Here is a 26,259-nt window from a genome sequence, read left to right as displayed (position 1 = left end):
TGTGTTGATAACGATCAGTGTTCTGAATCAAAAGACAAAAGGAAAAAATACAAAACAGAAGCAGAGCAAACACGGACCTCTACAAAACCTAAAGGTGGGATAAGGTGCTATGGAGGACTGAGCATACTCTTCTGACCCGTCACATCCGACCTGTGTTCTTTTTTGTAATCGGGAAAACGAAAAAATCCGTAGACAATTCCGTGATTTATACTATTTACTGATTGCCTAACACTAAATATGAAAAACGTCAGTCAGCATTCGACCTAGCGGAAAGTTGTATTTAATGACAAGGTCGTTGTTTCAACTTTCTATTAGTCTACAAGCAGCATTGTAACTATTGTGCGACTATATAATGGTTATGATTACATGTTGATACATGTATTTTATTGTTCTTCCCTTATGAATATAAATATCCTGCATACATAAAACATAAATAAAGAAAAGGTACCTAATGGAAATCTAAAGTTCTTCTTCATTTGACGCTATACTTCAGGGAAAATAGCTCTAAAATACCCTGATTAACCCAGCCTCGTGCATTATGTTATTTCAAAGAAAAAAGGCAAAACCATTAACAATCACAGTTTATTGTACAAAACGTCCTTTATAAACAAACACCAATATCAAACTTATTTTTGATTTAATTGGCTAAATTGTACCAAAAAAAACAAACAACAACTTGTTTGCAGTTCAGATGGAAAACAACGTTTTAATGAAAATCATTAATGATGTTCTTTATTCTACAATAGATAATCTAAATTGTTTATGTTCCATTGAAATGTAGACATGTTTACATGTTAAATAGATTGTCTGTAAAACGTTCGTTACATAAAAAAAATGAGAAATCACAAATCAATGAGAAATATTTCAGAACTGATATATTCAAAACAATAATACAATATATAAATAGCCCGGAATACTACAAAAAAAAATTCAAAACAAGATTTTAAGCAAAAATTGCAAAGCTCACCAACATATTTCATTTTACCTTATTTGCTATCAACATTAGAATCAAAAGGTTATCTATAACATATAAACTATGAACTTAAAAAAATGTCTGATTTTGCAATTAAATAATTTACATATTTTTATAATGTATACAATTAGGAAACATGAAGCATAAAAGCCATACCGCTCATCTGATCAACAATTTCAAGTTTTGATTAATGAACCTAACTTTTGTTAAATTTTGGTATTATCTTATTTAATTGGTGTCATAACAAATTCTACAAGATAAATTATTCATACCAAGCATTTTTATGAATATATTTTTCACTTGACCGCATTAATGAATTCCAATTTTAGCCGGGCTCTGTTGAAAGCAGAGTCCTGGCTGTAGGCAGGCAAATCGTAAATGTTACTATAAATAGCACAACTTCAAAAGTATGAAGAAAAAAAGCGTCAAAGTAAAAACTTCCGCTATACCAAATAGTTACACAAAGAGCCAAGTTTTGTCAAAAGTATTTGTATTTTGTTTTTGTTTTTTTAATTTTTTTAAGTTCGAGAGAATTGTCTATCTTTTTTTGTTTTCTTAATTTAAAATAACGTGTTTTAAAAACAAGACAATGCAATTTTGCTACTTACAATGCGCATGCATTTCAATGACCTACGTTGCTGCGCGTTGAAGAAATGGGGATTGAATATATTCACTTCTTGCAAATTCAAGGCAGCAACTGTTGAATTTTTGTCTACTAGACAGACATATTTTTGTTTATAGCCGCTAACAAAATTTAGTCGCTCATTGACGCTTTGCCGACATTAAAAGCATGAGAGAGAGAGAGAGAGAGAGAGAGAGAGAGAGAGAGAGAGAGAGAGAGAGAGAGAGAGAGAGAGAGAGAGAGAGAGAGAGTTCAGCCTTTACTACTCAATATGCATTAAGATACTTCAAAAGAGCCCGGCTTTCAATACTTCAGTACTTTGATTTGAAATAGAAAAGAAAACATTGCTTAATAAGTTGGTACTCGTAATCCAAATTATATCTTTGTACTGACGTTCACGGAACAGGTCAAACAAAAATTCGTGTCAAAATATGAAAGAGATTATATTTACATAGAAAATCAAACATTCATGGCGCTTTTCCTATTCAAGAATACACATCTCTTAAAACTTGGCGTATATTGAATACTCGAATGTCGTACGGTATTATAAGCAATTTACTGAATGAATGTCTGGGGTATTTGAAGATTTAATCCCCCTGAAAAATCAAATGTTCATAAGGCGATGCCCTCCTAAAATGTAGTTTTTCTTGGTGGGAAAAGTGGTTACTAATTTTTGCAATAACATCTTGCATTTACTGCATAAAGGTGAATGATGAACCAAATGAATGAAATCTATATTGCTTTGTACAATGTGATGTCATTTTAAAGGTCAAATGACCGCTTTTATCTACAATCAATGGCAAAAAATCAATCGGTAAGCACTGAATTCAATATTTATTAGTTTTGTAAGATACAAAATGGTTTTGAACAGTTTACACTTTTTTCAAAACAGCGATTCATTCCTCTAATATATCTACACTTTTTTTATGATAACCATGCCGAACCCTTTGGACCTACGGATTATTAAACCAAACTTGCAAAATATATTTGACATTTTTAACATTGGCAATGGCAGCAGACGTCAGTCATATTTTGATAAGAAAAACTTACATGAGCTTAAACAACTATTTGATTACGTCTTAAATGGGTATGGTAACAATTTCAGATGATAAAAAACAACAGATTTACGGTTTTTGTCTCAAAGATATTTGATCACAATTTAAATGTTAAATGTCGAGTAACAAGCGAGGTACATCATTTAAAATTTATTTTAAGAATTAAACACCCCCATAATGGTTTCGTTTACAGATTAGGCAGAGCTGGGAGAATTTTAATTTTTGAAAAAATAAGCAGTCTTCATATTTGAAAAGAGGATCAGAAGGACTATATAAGATATGGGCCTAAAATGGCCCACTAAAATGAACATCATTATTTTACTGTTATTCTTTGTTTTCTTTGTACATGTGAAACTTACTAATACCTTTGTGAACTTAACAATTGACGTTAAAACATTTTGGTTATTTTTTTTTTAAGAGCCTTTTCATCACATTTTTACTTTGATATAAGTATTCAAATTTGGCCAATAACTTTTAATAAAGTGGTCCATACATTAAAGATGGGAAAAGATAATATGATATTCAAGTTAAAATTGTGACCATGCCTTCCACAAAAGTAACAAACAACTTGCAGTAATACAGTTTATTAATTCAAAAAAAAAAAATATGCAATTTTGTATGAAAGAAAAAATGTATTTATAAGATTGAGACGGTTTTTTTTTTTGATGAACTTTCTGTAGTAAAAGGCAAAGAGCAATGTAAATTAACTAATCTTAATATACCTGTAAAATAATATCTACAAGTTTTTCATTTAAAATATCGCATGTGCGTGATCAAATTCGCAATCGCATGATACAAGATAACCTTATATCCTTTAAGTGCGTTTTATCTGACCAACTATATCAAAGAGTATAGTTTAACCGTCTTCAAATCATTGCAAGCTGTGTTGTTTTTGAATACTTAATCAAATCTACAAAAATTGTTTTATGACATTTCTCCACATTATGAAAGAAACATTTAATCAAAAGCATACATAATTTGTACAAGACAACAAACCTTTTTGCTTTAAAAGGTGTATTCAAATAGCCTTATAAAAACAATACTTTGCAATCCATAGAAATGCAACTTAAACATGATAAATATATTGTCTGTAGAAACAATATAGAATTACAGTCAAACTTCGCTATCTCGAAGTAAATGGGACTGTTTAAAACTTCGAGATATCTTATATTTGAGATATTGTCGGTAAAATACTTTAGAAATAAGTAATTGGGACTTATAAATCATTTTGATATATCCATTGTATTCCAGATATTAGATTTCAACATATCGAAGTTCAACTGTGTTGTATTCAAAACAATTACTTGATATTATTAATCAGCAGTACCATAAACAATAATTCAAAATATGATTTTTAGCATTAAAATTACAAATCTAATCCAACAGTTACAGAATGGATGGTAAATAGTTTGAATCAATAAATATAACGCGTAAGAGATTAACACATTATTACCTAATGGTTTGACACATATCTTAACTACCATACAATCAACAACTGCTAACAAATCATTGTCAAGATAGTGTATTACTTTACAGAATCAAGAAAATTTGTATAGAGTAACAGTTTCCGTTTTATCGTGACAAGCTTGGTGGTAGCGTATTTGGGTGGATAAACAAGCTCGATATAAAAGAGGATGAAGCGTTTATTGAGCGTCTTCGCGTCAATCTGAAATAAAAAGAAAGAAATGTAATATGACTAGTTGATTATGTTAATAATGTTATAGTATGTATCTTGTAAAATTATAAGTTGATTATGTTAATGATGTTATAATATGTATACTGTAATATGACTAGTTGATTAGGTTAATAATGTTATAGGATGTATTCTGTAATATAAATAGTTAATTATGTTGATAATGTTATAGTATGTATACTGTTTTGGGTTGGGGGGATGCAATAGAACGTTGTTGTATCTGAAATCTTTTTTATTGGCAACAACTTATTTTATTGTTCTATTTGAACGTCTTTGTACACAACATCTTTCTTTCTTTCTATACGAATATCTTAGTACATTTCATAATTTTGTTTCCTTTAAATCCGAACGTCACAGTACATTCCCCACTTTGACGTCATAATGAAACCAATTATTTTGAGGATTTCTTATTAACGCCATTATTACATATCCGTGTTATTAAATCGCTGTAATAAAAAGAACATGCACCAAATAGTCCTGATTTAATCGAAAAAATAACAATTCTATTAAAATTAATCAAGTCGATTGAATATATTGGAAATGAGCTTATATGAATACACTGGTTTACTTTTGTCAAGAAAATGATTCAACAAAAGAAGCACAAACGAAACAAATCATTAAAAATAAAAATCAAAGCTTCATACCCGTTCAAGCAGGTATTTTAATTGCTCAGATGGTCGGAATGTGTGATTCTTGGGTGTGTCGTCGGTAAGTGTTAGGTGTGTCTTCGGTGAGACTTAGGTGTGTTTTGGGTGTGTCTTGAACATTGCTGCAATTTCAAGGAATCGACTCTTTAACAAAACATTATAATTGACTTGATTATACACTTTAAAAAAAAACACAAAAAACTAACTTCTGAATGTTTATCTTTATAAATAGAATTACTTGAAAAGTACAAAATACAATAAGAATTTTTCATTATATTGTATTCAAACTATCTTCTCACATATAATAAAAAAAAACATAATTAAATCAATTAACCGTGATGATAACTCAAAACAAAAATTCTGCTTTTTAGGACAAGCCTCATGTTAATGACAGCTTCTTGCGATTGGCAGTTGTTTTTTTGCAAAAGTCTACAATTAAATAACGACCATAAAAAAAGCTGCAGCCGTTGGACAATTTGTGTCTGAACTACTTTTACAAAAAGTTGTACTCATTTTTATTTCGTCCTCGGTATTGGGAAGGGGGCATCCCCCCCCCACACACACACTTTTTGTCGCAGCAAATTTTTTTCACGGAGTTGACCCTACTGTTTATAGACAAGTGAACAATTGAAAAGTAAAAATAAGAAAATGAACAATGAAAGTGAATTCATAGGTGTACTACGCTACCCCCCACCCCTTCCACCAATGATGATTTTAGAAAATTGCCTTTTTCTTGCCGTGAATGCATCGTCATTTCCAGCGACACAAATCGGAAAGCTCTGGAGAAAATTCAAACAAACCTGAAGTGTTTATGGCCCAGGTCTGGGGTTGCAACTTGAGGTAAGGCTCGCTACTTCAGTTTTCATCACTACAGAGTTAGATAAAAATCAGCTACCCCAGCGGCAATACAAAGTAATATGGTTATTTCTTATAATGAATGCATTATATTTGAAATTCACTTACAACTTTAGTCCAGTTTATTTGAATATATTTCAATTTAATAAATACGGGTAAGTATTAACAGTTTAAAAGGGACTTGGAAACGATTTTAGATCAAAGTTTTCTTTTTCTTTTTTATGTACGAAATGGTTTATTTGAAATGGTCTTTTTGAATGATTCACCGAATTTGGATCTTAAAAGTCAAGTTATAAGAGAGACACAGAGCAAAGAAATCACTGTTATGTAAACAAAGCTCGAGTCTTATATTTGTTTACAAATAAGGTAAAGTATTGAGTAACCATTTTTTTAGCAAATGACTCGTGGCAAACAAGGTTAACTGATTCAATGTGTTCATTGATAACATGATGAACAGAAAAAAGCAACATTTGACTGAGGCTTATACCAATAAAACATATATATATAAACCATAACAAAGCTCGGGCTTTGTTTACAAAACAAAGATGTCCATGCTCTGTATCTTGCTCATAACTCAATGTTTGACTTTCAAATTTTGACAAAGCATTTAAAGTACCCATATTAACTATTTTTTAAATAATGAAACATTGGTAAAAAAAAATTAAATTTTGAGCTCAAATTGTGTCCAAGTCCCTTTTAAACAAACTCCCCGCATATCCTTCTAAATAACGAATTTGGAAGGAAAATGATGAAAACACAACCTGGTTTAAACAGGTGATATAAGGGTGACTTTGCGCAAAGACAAATTAGAGAGTTCGTTACTGCTCAAATGGGAATAAAAGGGAGGAAATGCCCCATCGTCTTCATTTCCTGAAGCTGAGGAATCCGGGTGGTTGAAATAGATCCGGATGGTTAAGGTCAAATCTGGTGCAGATGCTTTAAAGAAAAAAATATATAAATTCATTATTGTTTAAAACCAGCATTAATGATGATACATCATTTTAATTTCATATTAAATATTTCAAAAAAGAAACTATTTATAAATCGTTTCATTATCCGATTGATACTATTTAACCCCTGCCACCATGACAAAGGGACCGCAAAGTAAAAAAAATATATGGTGCAAGGTTGTTTTAAAATCTATCAAGCTGTAAAGAATGAAGAAAATCGCTGATTGCGTGGGCACCGAATTTGATTTGCTACATAGCGTTAACATTGAAAAAAGAAAATGGTCAAGCTATTAAAATGTCATCAAGGCTGATGAAGACAAATGGTTAATATAAATCCAGGCGCTAAAATGAAGGAAACATTATCAATTTGAATATTTATTAATATCATAATTTTGTATTTACTGTACAGCAAAAGAATTTTTCTCGTCAAAATTTCAAAAAGATGTTACCTAAAATCACAAAACTCCCAAACTATGCCCATAACAGCCGTTGGTGCGTTGCCACGGTGTACATTTGTTGTTTTATTTTCATTTTCTGCACAAGTTATCCTCCGAATTTGATCATAATCACACACTGTGTATTTCATTCTAACGATGGTCACCTGAAACACACTTGAGATTAAAATTACAATTGCTCAAATCATAGAAAAAATCTGGATAGAGGCAGTTTACTGTGGAATCATTAAATTTCGTGGGGACCAATTTTCGTGGATGGCTATAATCTTACAGGTTCGTGTTGTTGTAATTTCGTGTATTCTTATACATCAACAAACGGAAATATGACTTTATTACCCTAATTTATCAATTCGTGGAGGATGTTTTTTCGTGGATGAGAGGTACCATCGAATTCCACGAAAATTGAGCCACCACGAAATCTAATGATTCCACAGTAATTACTATTTTAAATTTTAAAGCGTGTTTAACAAATAATTCAATAAATCATGCCAACATAAAATGGCTAAAAAGTGAAAATTGTAGGAATTTGTTATCCTTATCCTTGTCAAACAGTCGTCGGTGTGGTAAAAGATGGTCCAAGCAGTTCTGATTTTGGAAATGAATATTTGTTGAACAATAGTGGTATGCTGAAAAATAAAATAAAAAGTTAGATTTGCCAATAGTATGGTACGACTTAACAATATCAATACTTGCTTAAGTACTATTAATTATTAATGAAAAATACAACTTTTAACATATCTATAATTATATTTTAGTTAAATGCAAAGATGCATAAAAATATCAATTAAGCAAAATAGACATAATTTTCTCTCTGTTTCTACCCACACCATACAAGAAAATACATGTAGCTATCATTTTATACGACTTTAAAACAACACATATGCAATTTGTGAGAGCTCTTTGGTTAATTATTTTAGATATAATATATAATCATTACATTGATACGGAGTAGTGGTTGAATGCGATATGATCAAGGCTGCATCAACAATATTATACTGATTGATGTAAGTAAACATTTTAACAAATTATAACATCTTGTAGGTAGAAGCTGTGATCGCCCAGTGTGAAGACGTAGAAAGATGACATCCGTCTGCCGGCCACCCCACACCAGTGTAAAGAACGGCAGTAAGTACCAACTCTAAAACCACTTTAATGTTTTAGGTGACCACTAAGAAATCTCGCTCCAGCGGTAGGGATCATCTTCAAAAAGGAAATTTCGCCAATTTATTATTTTTAAACAATGAACGAACAATTGCTACATTTAACTTGTTTCTCATAATGTGTTTACCTTTGTATACTTTGGATGATAAAATTATGTTCTTAATGCCCGTATGATAATAAGACAACAGTTTTTAGTTATGAGATTTTTTAAAGAAAAGGGTTACTTTGTATAGCTCATTATTGAAAAAGCAACAGGAAAACGTTATCTGTTTCACGTTAACTCTCTTAACAGGATATTAAAATTTCGACCAATAAAATGTAAAATATTTCAGTAATATTATATTGATTTTTTTTACCTTGATTTACGTTAAACATGTAACATTGTCCATAAATATAACCTTGTCTTGCTTTGGTGCTTTTTGTCGATTTTTGCCTCCGTCAAACTCGTTTCTGATATCATCTGTAGCGGTTCAGCAAAAATGTTGCGCGAAAAAAATTCCGTGAATGTAAAAGCAAACTTATTATAAATAAAATCAGGTTTTGTTGTGTTTAAATGTAATGTAAATGTAAAACATGTTTTACATCATGCAATGTTTTAATGAGTTTGTGTATGTTATTATAGAAATAAGAAGTTGTGGATCAACATAGTAAAAAAACACATTATATACTTGCTTTCAGAAATGACGGTCTTACTTTGTCCAGAGGTATTAGATAAATCAGCCTTGATTTCAAATGGCCGCCCTATTTTTCTCAGGATCATTAAATACATCATTACAACAGTAACAGTTGTCATTAGTTGGAGGTGTTTTTAACGTTTTACCTTTTTTTAGGGGCATTAAACTTTCTAAAAATTCAATTGAATGGGTATTATTTCATTTTATCCCAAATTCTATAATTTTCTTCTTTAAGACAATAAAAAATCAAAAATAATATAAAATAGAATATAAAGTCTCCTAGATATTATTATACTATTATATATTACTATTATTATACGAGTTTAAGCTTACATTTATCTGCTTTTACCTTTGATATGCTGTTCTCTAGTCACCGGTGTTGACTTGAGTAGCTGTTGTGTAGGGGCATCGTCCATTTTCTTTGGAGGAATAACCGCTGGTTCTACAATACAACCATGTGCAAACTTATGAAATCTATATTTAAAACCTCCCCTCTGACTGACTGTTCCTTTACTAAGAATTAATAATGCAAAATATATACATGTAATTAAGTTTTTTTTACTAGTTTTAGATAAGTTGTATCAACTTTTACCTGTGGTATGATGGTCTCCAATCACCGGTGTTGACTTCAATATCTGTCGTGTAAGGGCTTCGTCCGTTGTCTTCGGAAGGTAAACCGCTGGTTCTACAATTCAGGCATGTCCATGTAAGCAGTTCATGATATTTATTCCTGCATCCACGTTAAAGTCTTGTTATTTTGATATCCAAGTATTTTCTACATTTGTTTATGTAATACAAAATAAAGTTTATACCATGGTAATCTGAAGTTTGTAAAGAAGGTTTAGTTTAATAGTTTTTTTTAAGAGCAATGACCTGTAATCTTTGAAATAAAGAGCTCTGTATCTGTTTGGAATATTTTTAAAACTAAATAATGAAGATAGCTTAAAATATGGATACCAGTTTAATGAAGATCTGATAAGCAATTTATTTGATCTGAATTCTATAGGTTTTCTCATCAAACCGAAGGAACTAGTAACACAGCAGTATAATATTTTATTTTTATTTCGAAAAAAAGATAAAACGATGAACTCTGTTCACGTCTTTCATAAACGAAAAAAAAATATTGATATTTTCTTTTGATAATTTAGTTTACCTTACATATTATTGATTTATGAAATGTATAGATAAAATACTATAATGTTAAAGTAAAACAATACCATACATTGCAGTCTTTTATAGAACATTCACACGTAGATAGATAAAATGAAAAATTAAGGATCTTGCAGCACCACCAAATGTTAGATTGTTTGGACAGATATAATTACCAGTAGTGACTGGGGCATCCCTGATTTTTGCTGTTGAGAGGACTCTTTGTCGTGTAATCTCTTGGAATGGCGTCTTGGTTGAGGCAAGTGTGGTTTCTACAAATATATGTCTCTATATTGATTTCTGCATGCAGGAAATATATCTCCCTTTTATTTTCGCTCCTTTTGCCCTAGTTTTCAATGGGCGAATTTAATAGTGGAAGGATTCCAATATTTTAAATCATCTCTCTGAAAACCCAACTATGGCTGGGTAAAATTCCAGTTGGGGCAAACCGTTTACTCGTGAAGAAGGGCAAACATAACACGGGACAAAAATAGTCCTGTATACAGTAACTATATTTAATAATAGTTCAAAAATAGCCCTGTATACAGTAACTTTATATAATAAAAATATTTCAAAAATAGCCCTGTATACAGTAACTATATATAATAAGAATACTCCTTCCAATAGTCCTGTATATAGTAACTTTATATAATTACAATATTACTTCCAATAGCACTGTGTACAGTAACTATATATAATAACAATATTTCTTCCAATAGCCCTATATACAGTAACTATATATAATAACAATATTTCTTCCGAAAGCCCTGTATACAGTGACTAGTAACACAGGAGTATAACATTTTATTTTTATTTCGAAAAAAAGATCAAACGATGAACTCTGTTCACGTCTTTCATAAACGAAAAACAAATATTGATATTTTCTTTTGATAATTTAGTTTACCTTACATATTATTGATTTATGAAATGTATAGATAAAATACTATAATGTTAAAGTAAAACAATACCACATATTGCAGTCTTTTATAGAACATTCACACGTAGATAAATAAAATGAAAAATTAAGGATCTTGCAGCACCACCAAATGTTAGATTGTTTGGACAGATATAATTACCAGTAGTGACTGGGGCATTCCTGATTTTTGCTGTCGAGAGGACTCTTTGTCGTGAAATCTCTTGGAATGGCGTCTTGGTTGAGGCAAGTGTGGTTTCTACAAATATATGTCTCTATATTGATTTCTGCATGCAGGAAATATATCTCCCTTTTATTTTCGCTCCTTTTGCCCTAGTTTTCAATGGGCGAATTTAATAGTGGAAGAATTCCAATACTTTAAGTCATCTCTCTGAAAACCCAACTATGGCTGGGTAAAATTCCAGTTGGGGCAAACCGTTTACTCGTGAAGAAGGGCAAGCATAACACGGGACAAAAATAGTCCTATATACAGTAACTATATATAATAATAGTTCAAAAATAGCCCTGTATACAGTAACTTTATATAATAAAAATATTTCAAAAATAGCCCTGTATACAGTAACTATATATAATAAGAATACTCCTTCCAATAGTCCTGTATACAGTAACTTTATATAATAACATACAGTAACTATAAATAATAACACTATTCCTTCCAATAGTCCTGAATTAAGTTACTATATATAATAAAAATATTTCTTCCAATATCTTATTAAATTGTTTTAAATTTTTAAGTTGTTAGACAGGATATGATTTTTTGTTTATCTATATCTCTCTTTCTTAAAATTCTTATAGTTTTACTAAAACTAACTTTGAGCCAATTTTCTTATGGTTTGTTACAGTTTTGGTGTGACAATTTAATCAAACGATAAACTTTTGTTGATTTGTTTTATGAGATCAGAAATAAAGTCTAATTTGTTTCTTCTCTTAATGTCAGCTAACTATGTTGATGCTAAATTTTAATGTTTTTATTATAAAATTTCTGTTAAAAGAAATTTTCTTTATAACTTTTATGAAATAATTATGTTATTATTAAGTTTTTGATATCTTTGTAATAGAGTAACGTGGATTGATAAACATCTATTTATTTGTTTATTCTTTATTTTCATTTTACTATGTACAATTTTTTAAAGAATATATTGCAACTTATCTTGCAACTACCCTTTACATTGACCGAATAAAGTTTTCGCAGAGAAACGAAAGTGTTACACACAGAACGAATGTGGAAATTCAGTACCTTGGTCTTTGGTTTTTTTTTATTTCAAAATCAATTGGGACCTTCTTTGGGTCAAAATGTGTTAACATATAAAAGTCCATTACAGAAACATAAATGCCTTTGAAGATACCATCTGGAACCGATTGTGTTACATACAGAAAGAATGACAGACAGTCAGAAATTCATATTTTCCACTTTCAGTGAAAGCGGGAGATAATAATTCAATGTAGATTTAATATGCAATTTCTTGTATCAGGGTTTCAGAAAACTTTTTCATCAAATCAGACTTCTAAGCATCAAACGAATATTATATTATTTGAATTGCGAAAAAGGAAACAACTCACAGGCGCCTCACGGTATACATATGTTTTATATAACATTATGCTACCTACCCTATAACAAAAAATAGTACCTATGACCGTAATTTTTTTATTTTTTCTAAATCTTTCATACCAGCTCAATTTTCGGCCTGAATCTCAATATTATATATATATATATATATATATATATATATATATATATATATATATATATATATATATAATCATTTCCGTCTTGCAGTTGGTCATTTGACACCTTTATTAATTAAAAAATCAACCAAACAGCAAAATGCGTTAGAAAACGACAAATGCTTAAAAACAGTTTACATCATTTTGTGTTAATGAGATTCCCCTGCGCTGTGTTTTTACTTTATATTTTAATAAATAAGCATCTCTAAGCATGCTTATATACACTCTGTATAACAAAAATTATGTATTGTACTTGCCAGATGTTGAGTCACAGCTCATATTGTGATAAGGAACGTTAATGATTTCCATTCCTCTAAAATGGTCAGGGGAACTGCATTTCGGTTGATCAAGATGAATCCCCTTTCTTTGCATAAACATCGCAAAGTGTCGTAAATCACAGTCACATTTAAGAGGATTTCCCTCAATATACCTGTTAATAAAATAGAAATGTGTGGAGGTCAGAATTTGAATGAATGTCTCAATGTAGTCTAGATTCTAAAGTTTTCCCAAGATAAGTTTGATAAAGTAATGTATTGCAAACACTATGGAGATTGATCCACATGATCTTTTTTTGCACAATGATTTATATAAAGCAAAGGTTTACCTGGTTTACCTATAAAAACTTTTTCCCATATTAAAACAATAATAAACAAAACAGGTAGCATAAACATAGATACCTAAGCTCTTTTTACTCATTTAAACTTAAGGGCATTGGCAAAGTTCCTGGTTTTCGAACAAAAATTTTCATAGATACTTACAGTCATTTCATGCATATCTTTTACAATTTCATGTCATGCTATGGTATGCGATTTTAATGATATGCTATGAGATTTCAATGCAATGCTATGAGATTTTAATGATATGATATGAGACTTCAATGCAATGCTATGAGATTTGTATGCTATTCTATGAGAAATTAAAATGAAGGGCCTAATGATATGGTATGCTATGCTAAGCTATGGCATGCTATGAGATTTGAACAAAAACGCCTCCATACACAGAAGAGTTCCACATATTTCAAAGTAAAATGATGAAAAACCAAAGTTAATACTAATCTACTATGTGAACGTGTATTCTTTTAAATAAAAAACATTTGAAACAAAGTTTAAATCATAATGTATGCTATGCTATGGTATGCTATGACGAATGAGTTTCTATGAGATTATATGATATGGTATGAGATTCCAATGCTATGGTATGAGATTCCAATGCTATGCTATGAGACTTCATTGTCATGCTATGCTATGGTGTATGTTGTAAAAGATATACTTGAACTGACTGTAAATGAATTTATATGTGTTTATATAAACAGCATCAGATACTACAGACCCATCTTTACATCATTATTTTAAAAAAATTCAAAAATATTGATTTCGAATTCAATATTGATTTCAATGTGATTTAAGGAACACATCGCAGCAATTCATATTTAACACACCATTATTTATTTTCAGAAATGTCTCCTTTACAAATTAATAATGAGAATGTGAGACATTGATAATTCTGACTCAACATTGAGGTCAGTCTAGTTTAGAAACAATCTCATTGTCCACTAAGTAAAGTAGATATGAATAGTTTCTCTGTGTATAATATTTCATTCATATATACGTATGTATTGTCCCATGATATCAAGAGAACAGGTATACAAATGAAGGAATAAAAGACGTTCAGTCTACTTTGTCTTTTCGTAAAGAGTATCAAAGTAAATCAATTTTTGGTTTACTCATTTTTTTTTTGCTCGTCAATATCTTGAAGATGTAGCTGTAGGTGTGAACCCCCCTCCATCTCCCCCGCTGTCTGTTTGACCATTTTCAATAGTAAATTAGGAAACGAAAGATCAATTAAAATCTTTCTCACAATGTTTGCCATATAGAAATTTATTCCTCTCTGTTCTGAGGCCCAATTTAATATGCTTATTGATGCGGAGCGATATATAAATATTGCTTCATCTTTAGACATGAGGTATTTTGTTAACCTCAAAAACAATGTTTTTTTTTTAAACATTCAAAGAGCTTATATTATAGGATATTACTCCCAGTTGAAAAACAATTCAAGAGAGTAAACTCTAATTCAAAGTAAAAAAGAGAAAACACAGGACGGTTTTTAAAAATCTTTTCATTATCATTATGGCATATCCTTCTTTTACTAACATACACCCATTTAAAATCAATATCATATGAAAGATAAACGTATAAATATTAAGGGTATGTAAGTGTTTTTAAAAAGCTATCATGGAATATCTGGATATATTTAACTGAAATTGTAGTAGAATGTAAAATAGGATATTTTCTACATTTTGAAAATCACAAAATTCGATATTTTTAAACTTCCATTTCCTTTTTGAACTTGAAATTATGGAATAAATTTTTAATTATTCCTATTACATGGGAATGTCCAGAACATTCTATCTAATTTAAAAGATTCACATAATTTGTATTAAAATCAAATATTGAAGTTAAAAATGCTATATTTCAGAAAATAGATTCTGTCAAATTGACTATATATCTGTCAGTTCTGGTTGCCATAACAACGGCGAACCCAAAAATAAACTCAGTTGGTTATCACTATTAGACACTTGAGTACACTCCATATTAATTTTTATTTTTGCATTTTGGATGCATTTGTTTGAACGGCATTCTTGGATTCTTTGGTTTTAGCAGAGAATTACTCTTAAGCACTTCGTTGTCAATCCCCTCAATTGACTTTATACGTTTAAAACACACCTTATTACCAAAAAAACCCCACTAAACTATAAAATACTGCATTCCACTTACACATTGTATTAGCCTTTACAGTTTTAAAGAGGGTATTCAAACTAAGACATTTATCTTCACTAAAAATATGTTGAATTCAGATGGATAAGGGAATATTTGGTTTGTTTGCCAAAAATAAATTAATATTATTAGTATATTGAAATCAAAGTATTTTAGTTACTTTTTTGTGTTTTGTTTCTTTCAGGTTTAAACTGCAGCTTTTCACTAAGCAGCTTCCAATAAAATTCTTTCAGTGTATTTCAATGTTTGCATCTTTGCTTTCTCTAGATTGAAAACGTGACAGTATATTATTGCGATATGCAAATCACTTGTCAATTTTTTTTTCTCTAAGTGAACACGCTTTTTTCCTATTTGTAAATACAGATAGGAAAAGGGTTCTGCGAATAGACTCGATCTATGATTATCGAATTATATATATTTTTTATGCAGTCAGGATATTTTGCAAAATAAAATTATCAGTCACCGGTTGATTCGTTTTTCTCAGGAACATAAGCAATTATAAATGCACAATGATAAGATGCTGCCAAATAAATGATTCCTTATAAATACCATAAAAAATAAGGTTGAGGTGAATTGGATCTCAACAAAAATATGATAAGAAATCATAACGGTAATTTATTCATGTATTTTTTCACGATTAAATAATTTGTGCGAAATATAGGAACTACAAAAAAAACCAAACGACAATAGCAAATCATTCGCTGCTTAAGAAAACTTTGTTATGTTCTAAAATTAATTGTAATACAAACACCTTTCTTAGAATATAATTCATTATTAGTTTTAAAAATATTTTTAATTTCTACTTTTATCCCGGGATAAATTTGATGTTAATAATTACTTTTCTTAACTCATCTTAAACTTTACACAGTGGCAATATCAATTCTTGATTATAATGGGGGTGTCCAGTAGATACGTAATAAGGTTTTCATCTGGGTAGGAACTACCCACACGGGACAAACTCTACATATGAATAAGATGCAATACCTGATTATTTCCAGTAAAAGAAAGTAAGGATGTGTTCCAAAGGAAGCATAACATGTATCATTTGATGCGCAATTACACAAGGAGAAAGAGCAGATATAGTTAAATCTCAACAGTTATATGTCAAAATGTTATATTATTTCCTATTTCGAAGCGAATGTGGGTAAAATCAACTCTTTGTGGTCATGAACTTTAATTCCTTGCTGCACCATAATTTAAGAACAGAAATATACATGTATATCGTTAATTTTTCGGGATCCAACATTTTTCAAGACATGTTAAAATGTTCTAATTATTTGGGGTTAGAATCATTCCATAGGATCATAACCTACATAAAGTTTGGTGCACCATAACACAAGTAACAAAAAATAAAAGTTTTAGGATAAAGAGAGCAATGGTTTGCAAGATATTTAGTTACTTTGAATTCCAGGGGGTTAAAATAATGGTAAGGGCCATGTTTTAACAGTATCTTAACATATCAGAAAAAAATATCAATGGTTAATAGGAAAAGGAATGTTCAACCAGTATAAAAAAAATAATTTTACTAATTAGTAAATATTAGAAAATCAGAAATCTGAAAATGATTTCAGAGCATGGGTCTAATTGAACATCATAGATTTATACACATCCAAAAAAAGTCAGTTGCACAGTTTTCTAAAGATGTGATACAACTTCTAGCAATGCTAGCTTAGCATTTTCATGCTCCAGTACCTTGATTTCAATAGAATATATGTACATGTTTCTTATGCATTTGGCTGAAGTAAGAGTGGGTTATCTGTCACTTTTTATATCATACTATAATTTTACATACAGAAATAACCCATGCATATTTTTTTCCTGTAAAATAACCCATTAAGAATGCATTGGATACTAGGCCATGCGAGTAAACACTTATCAGAGGGATTAGAATACTTTGTCGCCAAAAAAAAATCGTAGAAATGTCATCCGGTCTAGCAAAGTTTATTGATTTACCAAATGTTCCTGGTATTTTTTTACTTTTGAGCTAAATGCAGGTATCATTTCAAAATAGTTGTATTATTGTAAACGATTATAAGCCCTTCCTTGCAAAATTATTGAAATATAAAAAAAAGTCAAATGTATAGGTTGTTTACTACAATTTTCTTGCAAAAAACTACATGAAATATCTTAGATATACAGATTCTGAATAGTATTAGTAGAGGAATATATCAGAGTCCGAGTGGTGTCTACATTCAGCAACGAGACATCATTGAAATGGTGGTTACTATCACGAAGACAACATAGAAAGGATATTAGGATGAAAAGCATTAAGGAGGACTTTGCCTTGATCTTAATCTGATTTAGAAATCTAGTTTATGATCGGCGTACCTCATTTAATCAATAATATGGTATTAGAAAGCAAATAGGACCTAGAGAAAAAAAAATACGACGTCCTGGCAAGGAATATAAAAAGCGTTCTGTATTGAACTTTGACATAGAAACTTAATTTAAGGTTACTGCACAGATGAACAAACAATTGAACAGACATATCACTATAGAGCATCTGCAGAGTTGAACCCTAAATAGGTTGTTAATAGTTACAAAAGACTATTTCTACAAAAACAATTTCAACAAGATGCATGTAGTACAGCTTTTCAATTACTTAAAACAAATAGTGTTCTTAATCAAAAGTCCAGAGAAAATACAAAACAGGAGCAGAGCAAACACGGAACTCTACAAAAATTAAATGTATGATCAGATGCAAAGGATGTGTAAGGATCCTCTGCTGACCGTGTGATCTTTGTCGTAATCGTAAAAAACAGAAAAAAAATTGTAGACATTCGGTGTTTAATAATGGCCTAACAATTAGTATGAACTAGAGCAGAGTTCGGTGCAAAGCAACGAGTAGGCCTTCCGTTGTTGCTGCGAGTTGAAAATATATAGGATTTGGTGTCAAACGATTATAATGACTAACTTTCAGTTCTACTTTCGTTATGAAAACGTGTTGTGATTGAAAGCTTGTATGAAAACATTTTCGAAAAAAAAGCGGAATATGTCTTGAAAATGTTTGGGAAAACTACTCGTCGAACACAGTTTGTCTAATCGTTTCAAAAAGTCTTTAAACAATGAAAATTTTAACGGCGGGTAGCAAGCATTGTTTTATACATGTTCTCGTGATTCATGTCAGAAATCTCGAAATTTGAAAATGTTGCGTGCTGTCAAAATTGTTTAATTTGTCAAAATTGATGGCATCTCTGAACATGCATACATACAGAAGTGTGTGTCGTCTAATATTATCTAATGATGCGCGTAGACTTGGATATTTAACAAAATATTCAGTTATCAAAGATCAGCGGGAAATTTTATGCAAAAGTGAGAGTATAAATTTTACACCGGATGGTGCTCTTTCCTAGAGACACCGCCATGTAACAGGAAAATAAATAACCTTATTCACAGAAATTAATATTACTTTTCTCGATGATCCAATAATATTCAAAATGTTTTGTTTGTTTTGTGCTTTCCTCTGTTTTATAATAGATATGAAAAGAAAATTATTTAAAGTTCTGCAAAAATCTATAATGTGCAGATTTAGAGGGGGTAAGATGTTTGTTACATGAATCCTTGTTTGTATCATTGGGTAAAGCATTGTTAGGGATTTTGTTACGTAGATGACCGCAGATCCCATACTATGGATCTTCCTTGGCCAATGTTCCAAGGATGAGCTAAGTAAGTGTGAACACAAAAGTCAGAAGTCTATTGATTGATTGTAGCAGTATATATGCTTGATAGTCTTTATTTATATATTAATATTTAATAATATCCTAATGAATAAACTAATATCGTGCTAATGCATGTCGTCGCACGTATGATCATCGCAGGTACATGTAAAATATTACCTAAGGGAAAATGCAGAAATATAAAGATCATTGAATTCCTTTTCTAATAAAATAAAAGAGGAAAATTCGTATACAGTGCTTAATCATTGAAGTCTAACGGCGACACACATAAACTTCGCTTGCAAAGCTTCTGTACAAAATATCCACAAATCGTTCAAAGCGCAATTACTCCCCACGGCCAAGTGCAAGGAATGAGTATCGTAAAAACATTACACAAAGCTTACGTTCTAAAATATTGCAGCTAGTGTATGCTTGTAATCATATGTTCAATCGATTTATTTTTTTTTCTGTACTTATTTATTGAATGAAAACCAAACAACTATCTAATTAACCGCTCCTTTGTTTTTCTTTTTATAGAAACATGCCATATCCAAAAACGAGTTGCGAAAAAAGCACGGGATTCTGAAACCATATTTTGATAAATTTGTAGATTACATTGTAAACCAAAAAAGTATTGATTGCGCCTTTAAAACACTATTATGCAGAGGGAGTTATTGTCTATTAGCAAAATGAAAGCGGGTATACATGTTTTCATTTGAAGCTTTTAACTCTCATATTACGCAATATCAAAACAATATTAAATTGCATATATATTTATAAGATTATGAACAACAACTTTCCAGTGACAGCATCATCAAAACATTAACAGTTTTTTAGTTATAAAGCAAAGAATTTCCAGGCGCATAGATCCTTTAATGTATGATCTCAAATTACAGCCCTTAAATTATGCACAACATGTGTTCTTATTTACAACATATATCACATTAAACAGATATGATGCTAAAACATGAGTAAAATTAAACATTTTTTCAAAACATAGATTTCGATTTAATAATTCGAGTGGTATAATTGGCAAACATATAAAATACAAATATCAGAGGAAAACGTTCAATGCGTCAATATTATTTTTTTTTACTTTGAATCATATGCTACGGACCATTTCGGAGCCTTTATTTGGAAACGGTTTGTTCCCGTTTTGCACACATTTGAAAATTAGGTATCGAAAAAATGTGTGCGAAACGGGAATTTGACCAGGTGAGATAATTGCTTAATTGTTCATACGTAGAACATGTCTTTACGTATTAAAAACAAAATTGAGAGACAAAAACTCCACATTTAGGTATATTGCTATGAAGCAGTCTCATATTTTATGATTTAATTACAAGTACATGTATATTACATATGCATCATTTCATTTTGATATTTTCATGATTTTTTGAATGCATATATATTGGTTTCTATAATTATTTTATTGATCTTAAAATACATTAGTGTGCATTCATTCATGACAACTTAATTTGTAGAAAGGTCCAGAGTTGCCTTTAGGGCAGTGATTATATTTTGGTCAAAGTTAAGTTGTGTCTTTTAATCTCATTGGTGTTTTAGTTTGTTTCTTGTTTGTCTATTGGTTGGTCGATTTCCCTCCAAAAGTTCTTTGGGTTTTAGTTTAATCTTTGTCAAGAGTTTGAAGAGAGCGGACTGTAATAGAGGTGTACAGACGTTTTTGACAAATTACATCTCTTCTTGGTAAGTCAATCTAATATTACTAATATTAATATCATTTATAATATTTCTACTAAATGTCAAATCAGTATTAAATCATATTTATAATTCTTTTGCACTTTCTCTGATTGAATGAAAAGTGAGAGAGAGACTTTTGAAATAATAAGTTAAAGTTAAAATAGTTATAACAACTGAAGTCTCCCTAAATGTTTTTTATTAAAAAATACTTTTATGAAAGTGTAATAGTTATGTAATGAATTACAGAATGCACATATACCTTGTAATTGAGTCGCATTGAACTTGGCTCAACTTGTACATGGGGCCTATTCCCATAGAATGGTATGTGTATGTTCATATGCTTAGAATATCAGATTAATGTATTATATGCATTACATAATTATAGCAATGGTTTTATAACTGAAATGTAAATGCATGTACATTGATATAAAGGAGATACTATGTAAATTGTAGTTTACTTATATGAGTTATATCCCTTTATAAAGTTAAATTACTTCAATATATTGATTGTACATCAATACGTAATTACTTGAAGTTCATGTGTTTTATGCCGTATATTCATACTTGTTATATTGTCTTTACAGGGTCAAATCAAATCTATTTATATAAATTGTGATAATAAAAGCCCGTTAATCGAACCCTAACAGGAGTGTTGATTTCTTCTTTACATCAACGGATAAGCCTGTTACATAGGTAAGAAAAGTTGACAATAGAAAAATTGAAGTCAACATTTATATCAGAGTTTTGTTGTAAATACTTTGCTAATAAAGTACGAATGTTAATCCAAAAGTAATGTCAAAGATGCAATAAAATCGTGAAAAGTCAATGTAAAGTAAAATTTTCGTGCTTTAAGATATATTCCTGTTTTAATTCAGACCTGAAAATTGAAATGCATTATGATATTTGTTACTGAAGATATTGTGCTTTATAGAGAAGGACGTAACGATAGTCACTGCAAGCTAAACAGTTATTCTGGATCATTGGCGTTCAGGTAAAATATGATAGTTTAGTCCTTAAAAAAACAATTCATTGCGATTTTCTATTCACTTTGTTATAATTTTGTCATTGCCTAAAACTAACTTTTTTGTGATCAATTTATTTTTTTTTTTTAATGTGCGATCCGTTTAATCGATGACTTTTTAAAAAGTCATAACCGTAGGCTTATAATAAAACTGATGACATAAAAACCTAGTTTTAATTTTTCTTAAAAGCGCATGTCTTCTGATTATTTTATTTATACATTCAAATGGCATATACTTTTATAAAGCATTTGAAATACGTTAAGGATACGTTGTTCACTTGCTATCACTTCCACGTTGAAATATCAATTTTTTGTACATTTTCTAGTGATTTTTATTGAAGCAAAATATCCATTGTATCACATGCTTTTTCGTGATCTTAAAACAAAGAACAACGCGTAGTTATCCGAAACGCAATGTTCCCTATTCCTTAAAACAGTTAGAAAAAGTATATGTAGTATTTGTTACAAATGTTGTGTTAATTGAAGCTTTTTTAAAGGCAGAATCATATTATGTATTTTGTTCTGTAATAAAAACCTTTAGTGAGCGGCTGAACACTAAGGAAGGAACAACGTTTTTGCTAAGAAAACCACATCGTTTCGTCGAAATATTTTTATTGTTAATGTGGGAGGTAATGATTTGTGTATTCTAAATAAAAAACGAAAAGTGTTTGCAAATAAAATAAAGGCGTGGATGAAAACATTTATGGAGCATCATATTTATATCAAGTATGTTTTTATATGTGAACTATCCGTTTGTCCAACAACAAAATATGTTTATTATCAAACCAATGAAACCCAAAGAACTATTGTAAATAATATTTTAGAGCCATGTTGGATGCTGAAGAGAATATGACATTTTGGAGGCATTTGATGCTTGTGAACAGTCTGCTGGAAATGGAGTCAATTTGTCAACATTAAAAACCAAATACTCTATAAAAGTTTGAGAATGGTTGTCCTTCATGCTATACAGAAGATAATGAACCAATAATTTTTAGGGCACCCGTTAAGGCACTGGTCGTGTCACTATCAATCAAAGGAACTTGTTATTTGAATTGGCATGTTAATTGATCAATTGTACAGTAAAACAGTACTGAATATCCATGGACTTTGGATATCAAATGAGATACACTTTGATAATATGTAATAGTATTCCAAGTTCGTGGTACTTCAAAGACATTATATTTGTTCAAGCCATATAGTTTGTGAAAACAGCCAAGGGACAATGTAATTTGGTCTACAATTTCACGACAAATGCATTACTAAACTAGACTTGATATGTTGCTTTTAAACAATGTTGGTAATTTTTTTTAAATAGAGTACAATGGAAAACTAAGCTGTCTCTTTTATTATTTTTATAACAGTAAATTTGCAATTGTGTAATCATATCTTCAAATTATTTTTCAACTTCAGGTAATGCAGAAAACCGTCCCTCAAATTCTGTTTTGCACGTTTAAACGTGTAAAATAGATTCACACTTCATAAAAATATGATACACGGAATAATGCCTCAAATATTTTGGTCAGATATCGTGGTTGAGAAGTAAATCCCGAAGAATTTCATTTAAGAAATGGAGAATTTAAAATAATGTTGGCGATTCAACTATTTATTATTATTTCATGTAACAATAAACATTTCTTAAGATGCATAGAATACAGACAAAAAATCGGTTTTTTTCATTTCAGTCAAAATGGAAGAGGAAAGGTTTTCTTTCATGTACATTGGTACAATAGATGATGTTATGAATAACACAACTTCAAAGAAAACCAGGCAAGTAGACCAGTAATATACTAAAAAAGTGATTGTCTTAAAGCTGACATGAAGTCAAATACAGATTGATTTGTCCAATGATAAATCAATTCAAACTTCCCATTCAAAACACCCATGCAGGCATCAGTGGTAATAAAACATGGGCAGTTAAGCAGAAATTTGCAGTCATTAGAGCTAAACTAATTGCGACAAATTTATGTTTAAGCAGTCATATAAACTATTGAAATGGATCAAATTTAAATGCAACATTTATCTCCAAGAATGAAATCTTGAGATAACAGAATAAGGGTTACTTACAGTTTGTTCAGCTGAGATAGCCCGGCAAAGGCGTTGTTGTCGATCGTTGTTATCTGATTACTATATAGATACCTGGAGGAACAAAATGATTAAAGAGTTTAGAAATCTTTAATATCAAGAACTTAACATAGGCATTAATAACTGAAATTGACAAATAACTGTGCGGCTAACTCTCATTTTAAAAAAAAACATTCAAATTTAGATAGCATACTAGTAAATAATAAATATATGGGCAACACTAATGCAATACTGCTTAATGTTTTATTTTTAGAAATGAAATTGATTCCATCAATGCGTTACATAATTGATGCAATTGGATGACTTTTTTTAACAATGATTTTATTTTATGAATAAATTATTAGCTATATTTTTTACACTAATGAATATAGTGAATTAATTAAAACACACATAAATACATGGTGATTTTGAACGTTTCCAAGTTAAGGGTTGTTTGAGTAACATTTCATTTAATCTAAATATATTTTGCATGACTTTTTCAGATGTCTTGTAAATGACATCAAGCTTCATCTGACATTCAGGAAAAAAGGTCTCATGTAATATACATCCAAAAATGATACCTTATTTCTTATATTTACATTTCCTACAATCTTGACAATAACTATGCTCCATACTTTCTTTTTTGCGATGAACTAGAATGACGCTTCGATTAAGTTGACGTGGGACAAACTCTACATATGAATAAGATGATATACCTGATTATTTACAGTTTAAGAAAGTAAGGGTGTGTTCCAAACGAAGCATAACATATAACATTTGATGCGCGATGACACAAGGAGCAAGAGCTGATAAAGTTTAGGGTTGGGAATCTCAACAGTTACATGTCAAGATATTTTATTATTTCCTATTCCGAGGCGAATGGGGGTAAAATCAACTCGTTGTGGTCATGAACTTTAATTAATTGCTGCACCATAATTTTAGAAGAGAAATATACATATATATTGTTAGGTTGTCGGGATCCCAACATTTATCAAGACATGTTAGAATTTTCTTTTATTTTGGGGTTAGAATCATTCCATAGGATCATAACCTACATAAGGTTTGGTGCACCGTAACGCAAGTAATAAAAATATAAGTTTAAGGATGAAGAGAGCAATGGTTTGCAAGATATTTGGTCATTTTGAATTCCAGGGGGGTTGAAATGACAACGGATGCAAAGGCCGTGTTTTAACAGTATCTTAACATATCAGAAAAAAATATCAATGGTTTACTCAACCCATATACAAAATATATTTTACTAATTAGTAAATACATGTATTAGAAAATCAGAAAGCTGAAAAATAATATCAGAGCATGGGTTCTAATTGAATGACATAGATTTATACACATCCAAAAAAAGTCAATTACACAGTTACTAGAGATGTGATATAACTTCTTGTAAGGCTATTTTAGCATTCCCCATGCTCCAGTATTTTGATTTCAATAGAATGTATGTACATGTTTCTTATGCATTTGGCTGAAGTAAGAGTGGGTTATCTGTTACTTTTTAATTATACTACATTTTTACATACAGAAATAACCCATGCATATTTTTCCATGTAAAGTAACCCACTATGAATGCATTGGATACTAGGCCATGCTAGTAAATACTTATCAGAAGGATTAAAATACTTTGTCACTAACATAAAAACTGTAGACATGTCATCAGGTCTAGCACAGTTTATTGATTTACAAAATGTACCTGGTATTTATTTGCTTTTTAGCTAAATGCAGGTATTATTTCAAAATAGCTGTATTATTGTTAGCGATTCAAAGCCCTTCTTTGCAAAATTATTGTAATACGAAAAAGTCAAATGTAGGTTGTTTACTTCAATGTTCTTGCAAGAAATTACATGAAATATCTTAGATATACAGATTCTGAATAGTATTAGTAGAGGCATATATCAGAGTCCGAGTGGTGTCTACATTCAGCAACGAGACATCATTGAAATGGTGGTTACTATCACGAAGACAACATAGAAAGGATATTAGGATGAAAAGCATTAAGGAGGACTTTGCCTTGATCTTTATCTGATTTAGAAATCTAGTTTATGATCGGCGTACCTCATTTAATCAATAATATCAAAGCAAATAGGGCCTAGAGAAAAAAAATACGAGGTCCTGGCTAGGAATATAAAGAGCGTTCTGTATTG

At 30.4% G+C, this 26,259-nt stretch overlaps 1 protein-coding gene across 17 annotated transcripts in view; it reads right to left on the bottom strand.

Annotated features, from left to right (window-relative positions):
• Window positions 1–571: 571 nt before the first annotated feature.
• LOC128183990 (slit homolog 1 protein-like) overlaps window positions 572–26,259 on the bottom strand; it is a 116,952-nt gene continuing 91,264 nt past the window's right edge. For 9 of the 17 annotated variants that reach the window (XM_052853239.1, XM_052853250.1, XM_052853249.1 and 6 more), the window contains 10 exons: window positions 24,110–24,181; window positions 13,151–13,323; window positions 11,311–11,406; window positions 10,411–10,506; window positions 9,678–9,770; window positions 7,245–9,527; window positions 6,607–6,781; window positions 5,791–5,858; window positions 4,988–5,112; window positions 572–4,316 (listed from right to left, as the gene is read on the bottom strand). In XM_052853239.1, coding sequence (XP_052709199.1) covers window positions 9,421–9,527; window positions 9,678–9,770; window positions 10,411–10,506; window positions 11,311–11,406; window positions 13,151–13,323; window positions 24,110–24,181 — 637 coding nt within the window. In that variant the 3' untranslated portion in view covers window positions 572–4,316; window positions 4,988–5,112; window positions 5,791–5,858; window positions 6,607–6,781; window positions 7,245–9,420. Of the gene's footprint in view, window positions 4,317–4,987; window positions 5,135–5,790; window positions 5,882–6,606; window positions 6,782–7,244; window positions 9,528–9,677; window positions 9,816–10,410; window positions 10,507–11,310; window positions 11,407–13,150; window positions 13,324–24,109; window positions 24,182–26,259 lie in introns of those variants that run through there. The other 8 variants (XM_052853241.1, XM_052853245.1, XM_052853244.1 and 5 more) reach the window with 8 other exon arrangements.

Source organism: Crassostrea angulata, chromosome 5 (genome assembly GCF_025612915.1).
Source record: "Crassostrea angulata isolate pt1a10 chromosome 5, ASM2561291v2, whole genome shotgun sequence".
NCBI lineage: Eukaryota > Metazoa > Mollusca > Bivalvia > Ostreida > Ostreidae > Magallana > Magallana angulata.
The sequence above is the reverse complement of the archived record's forward strand: the minus strand, read 5'-3'. Positions and strand labels throughout refer to the sequence as shown.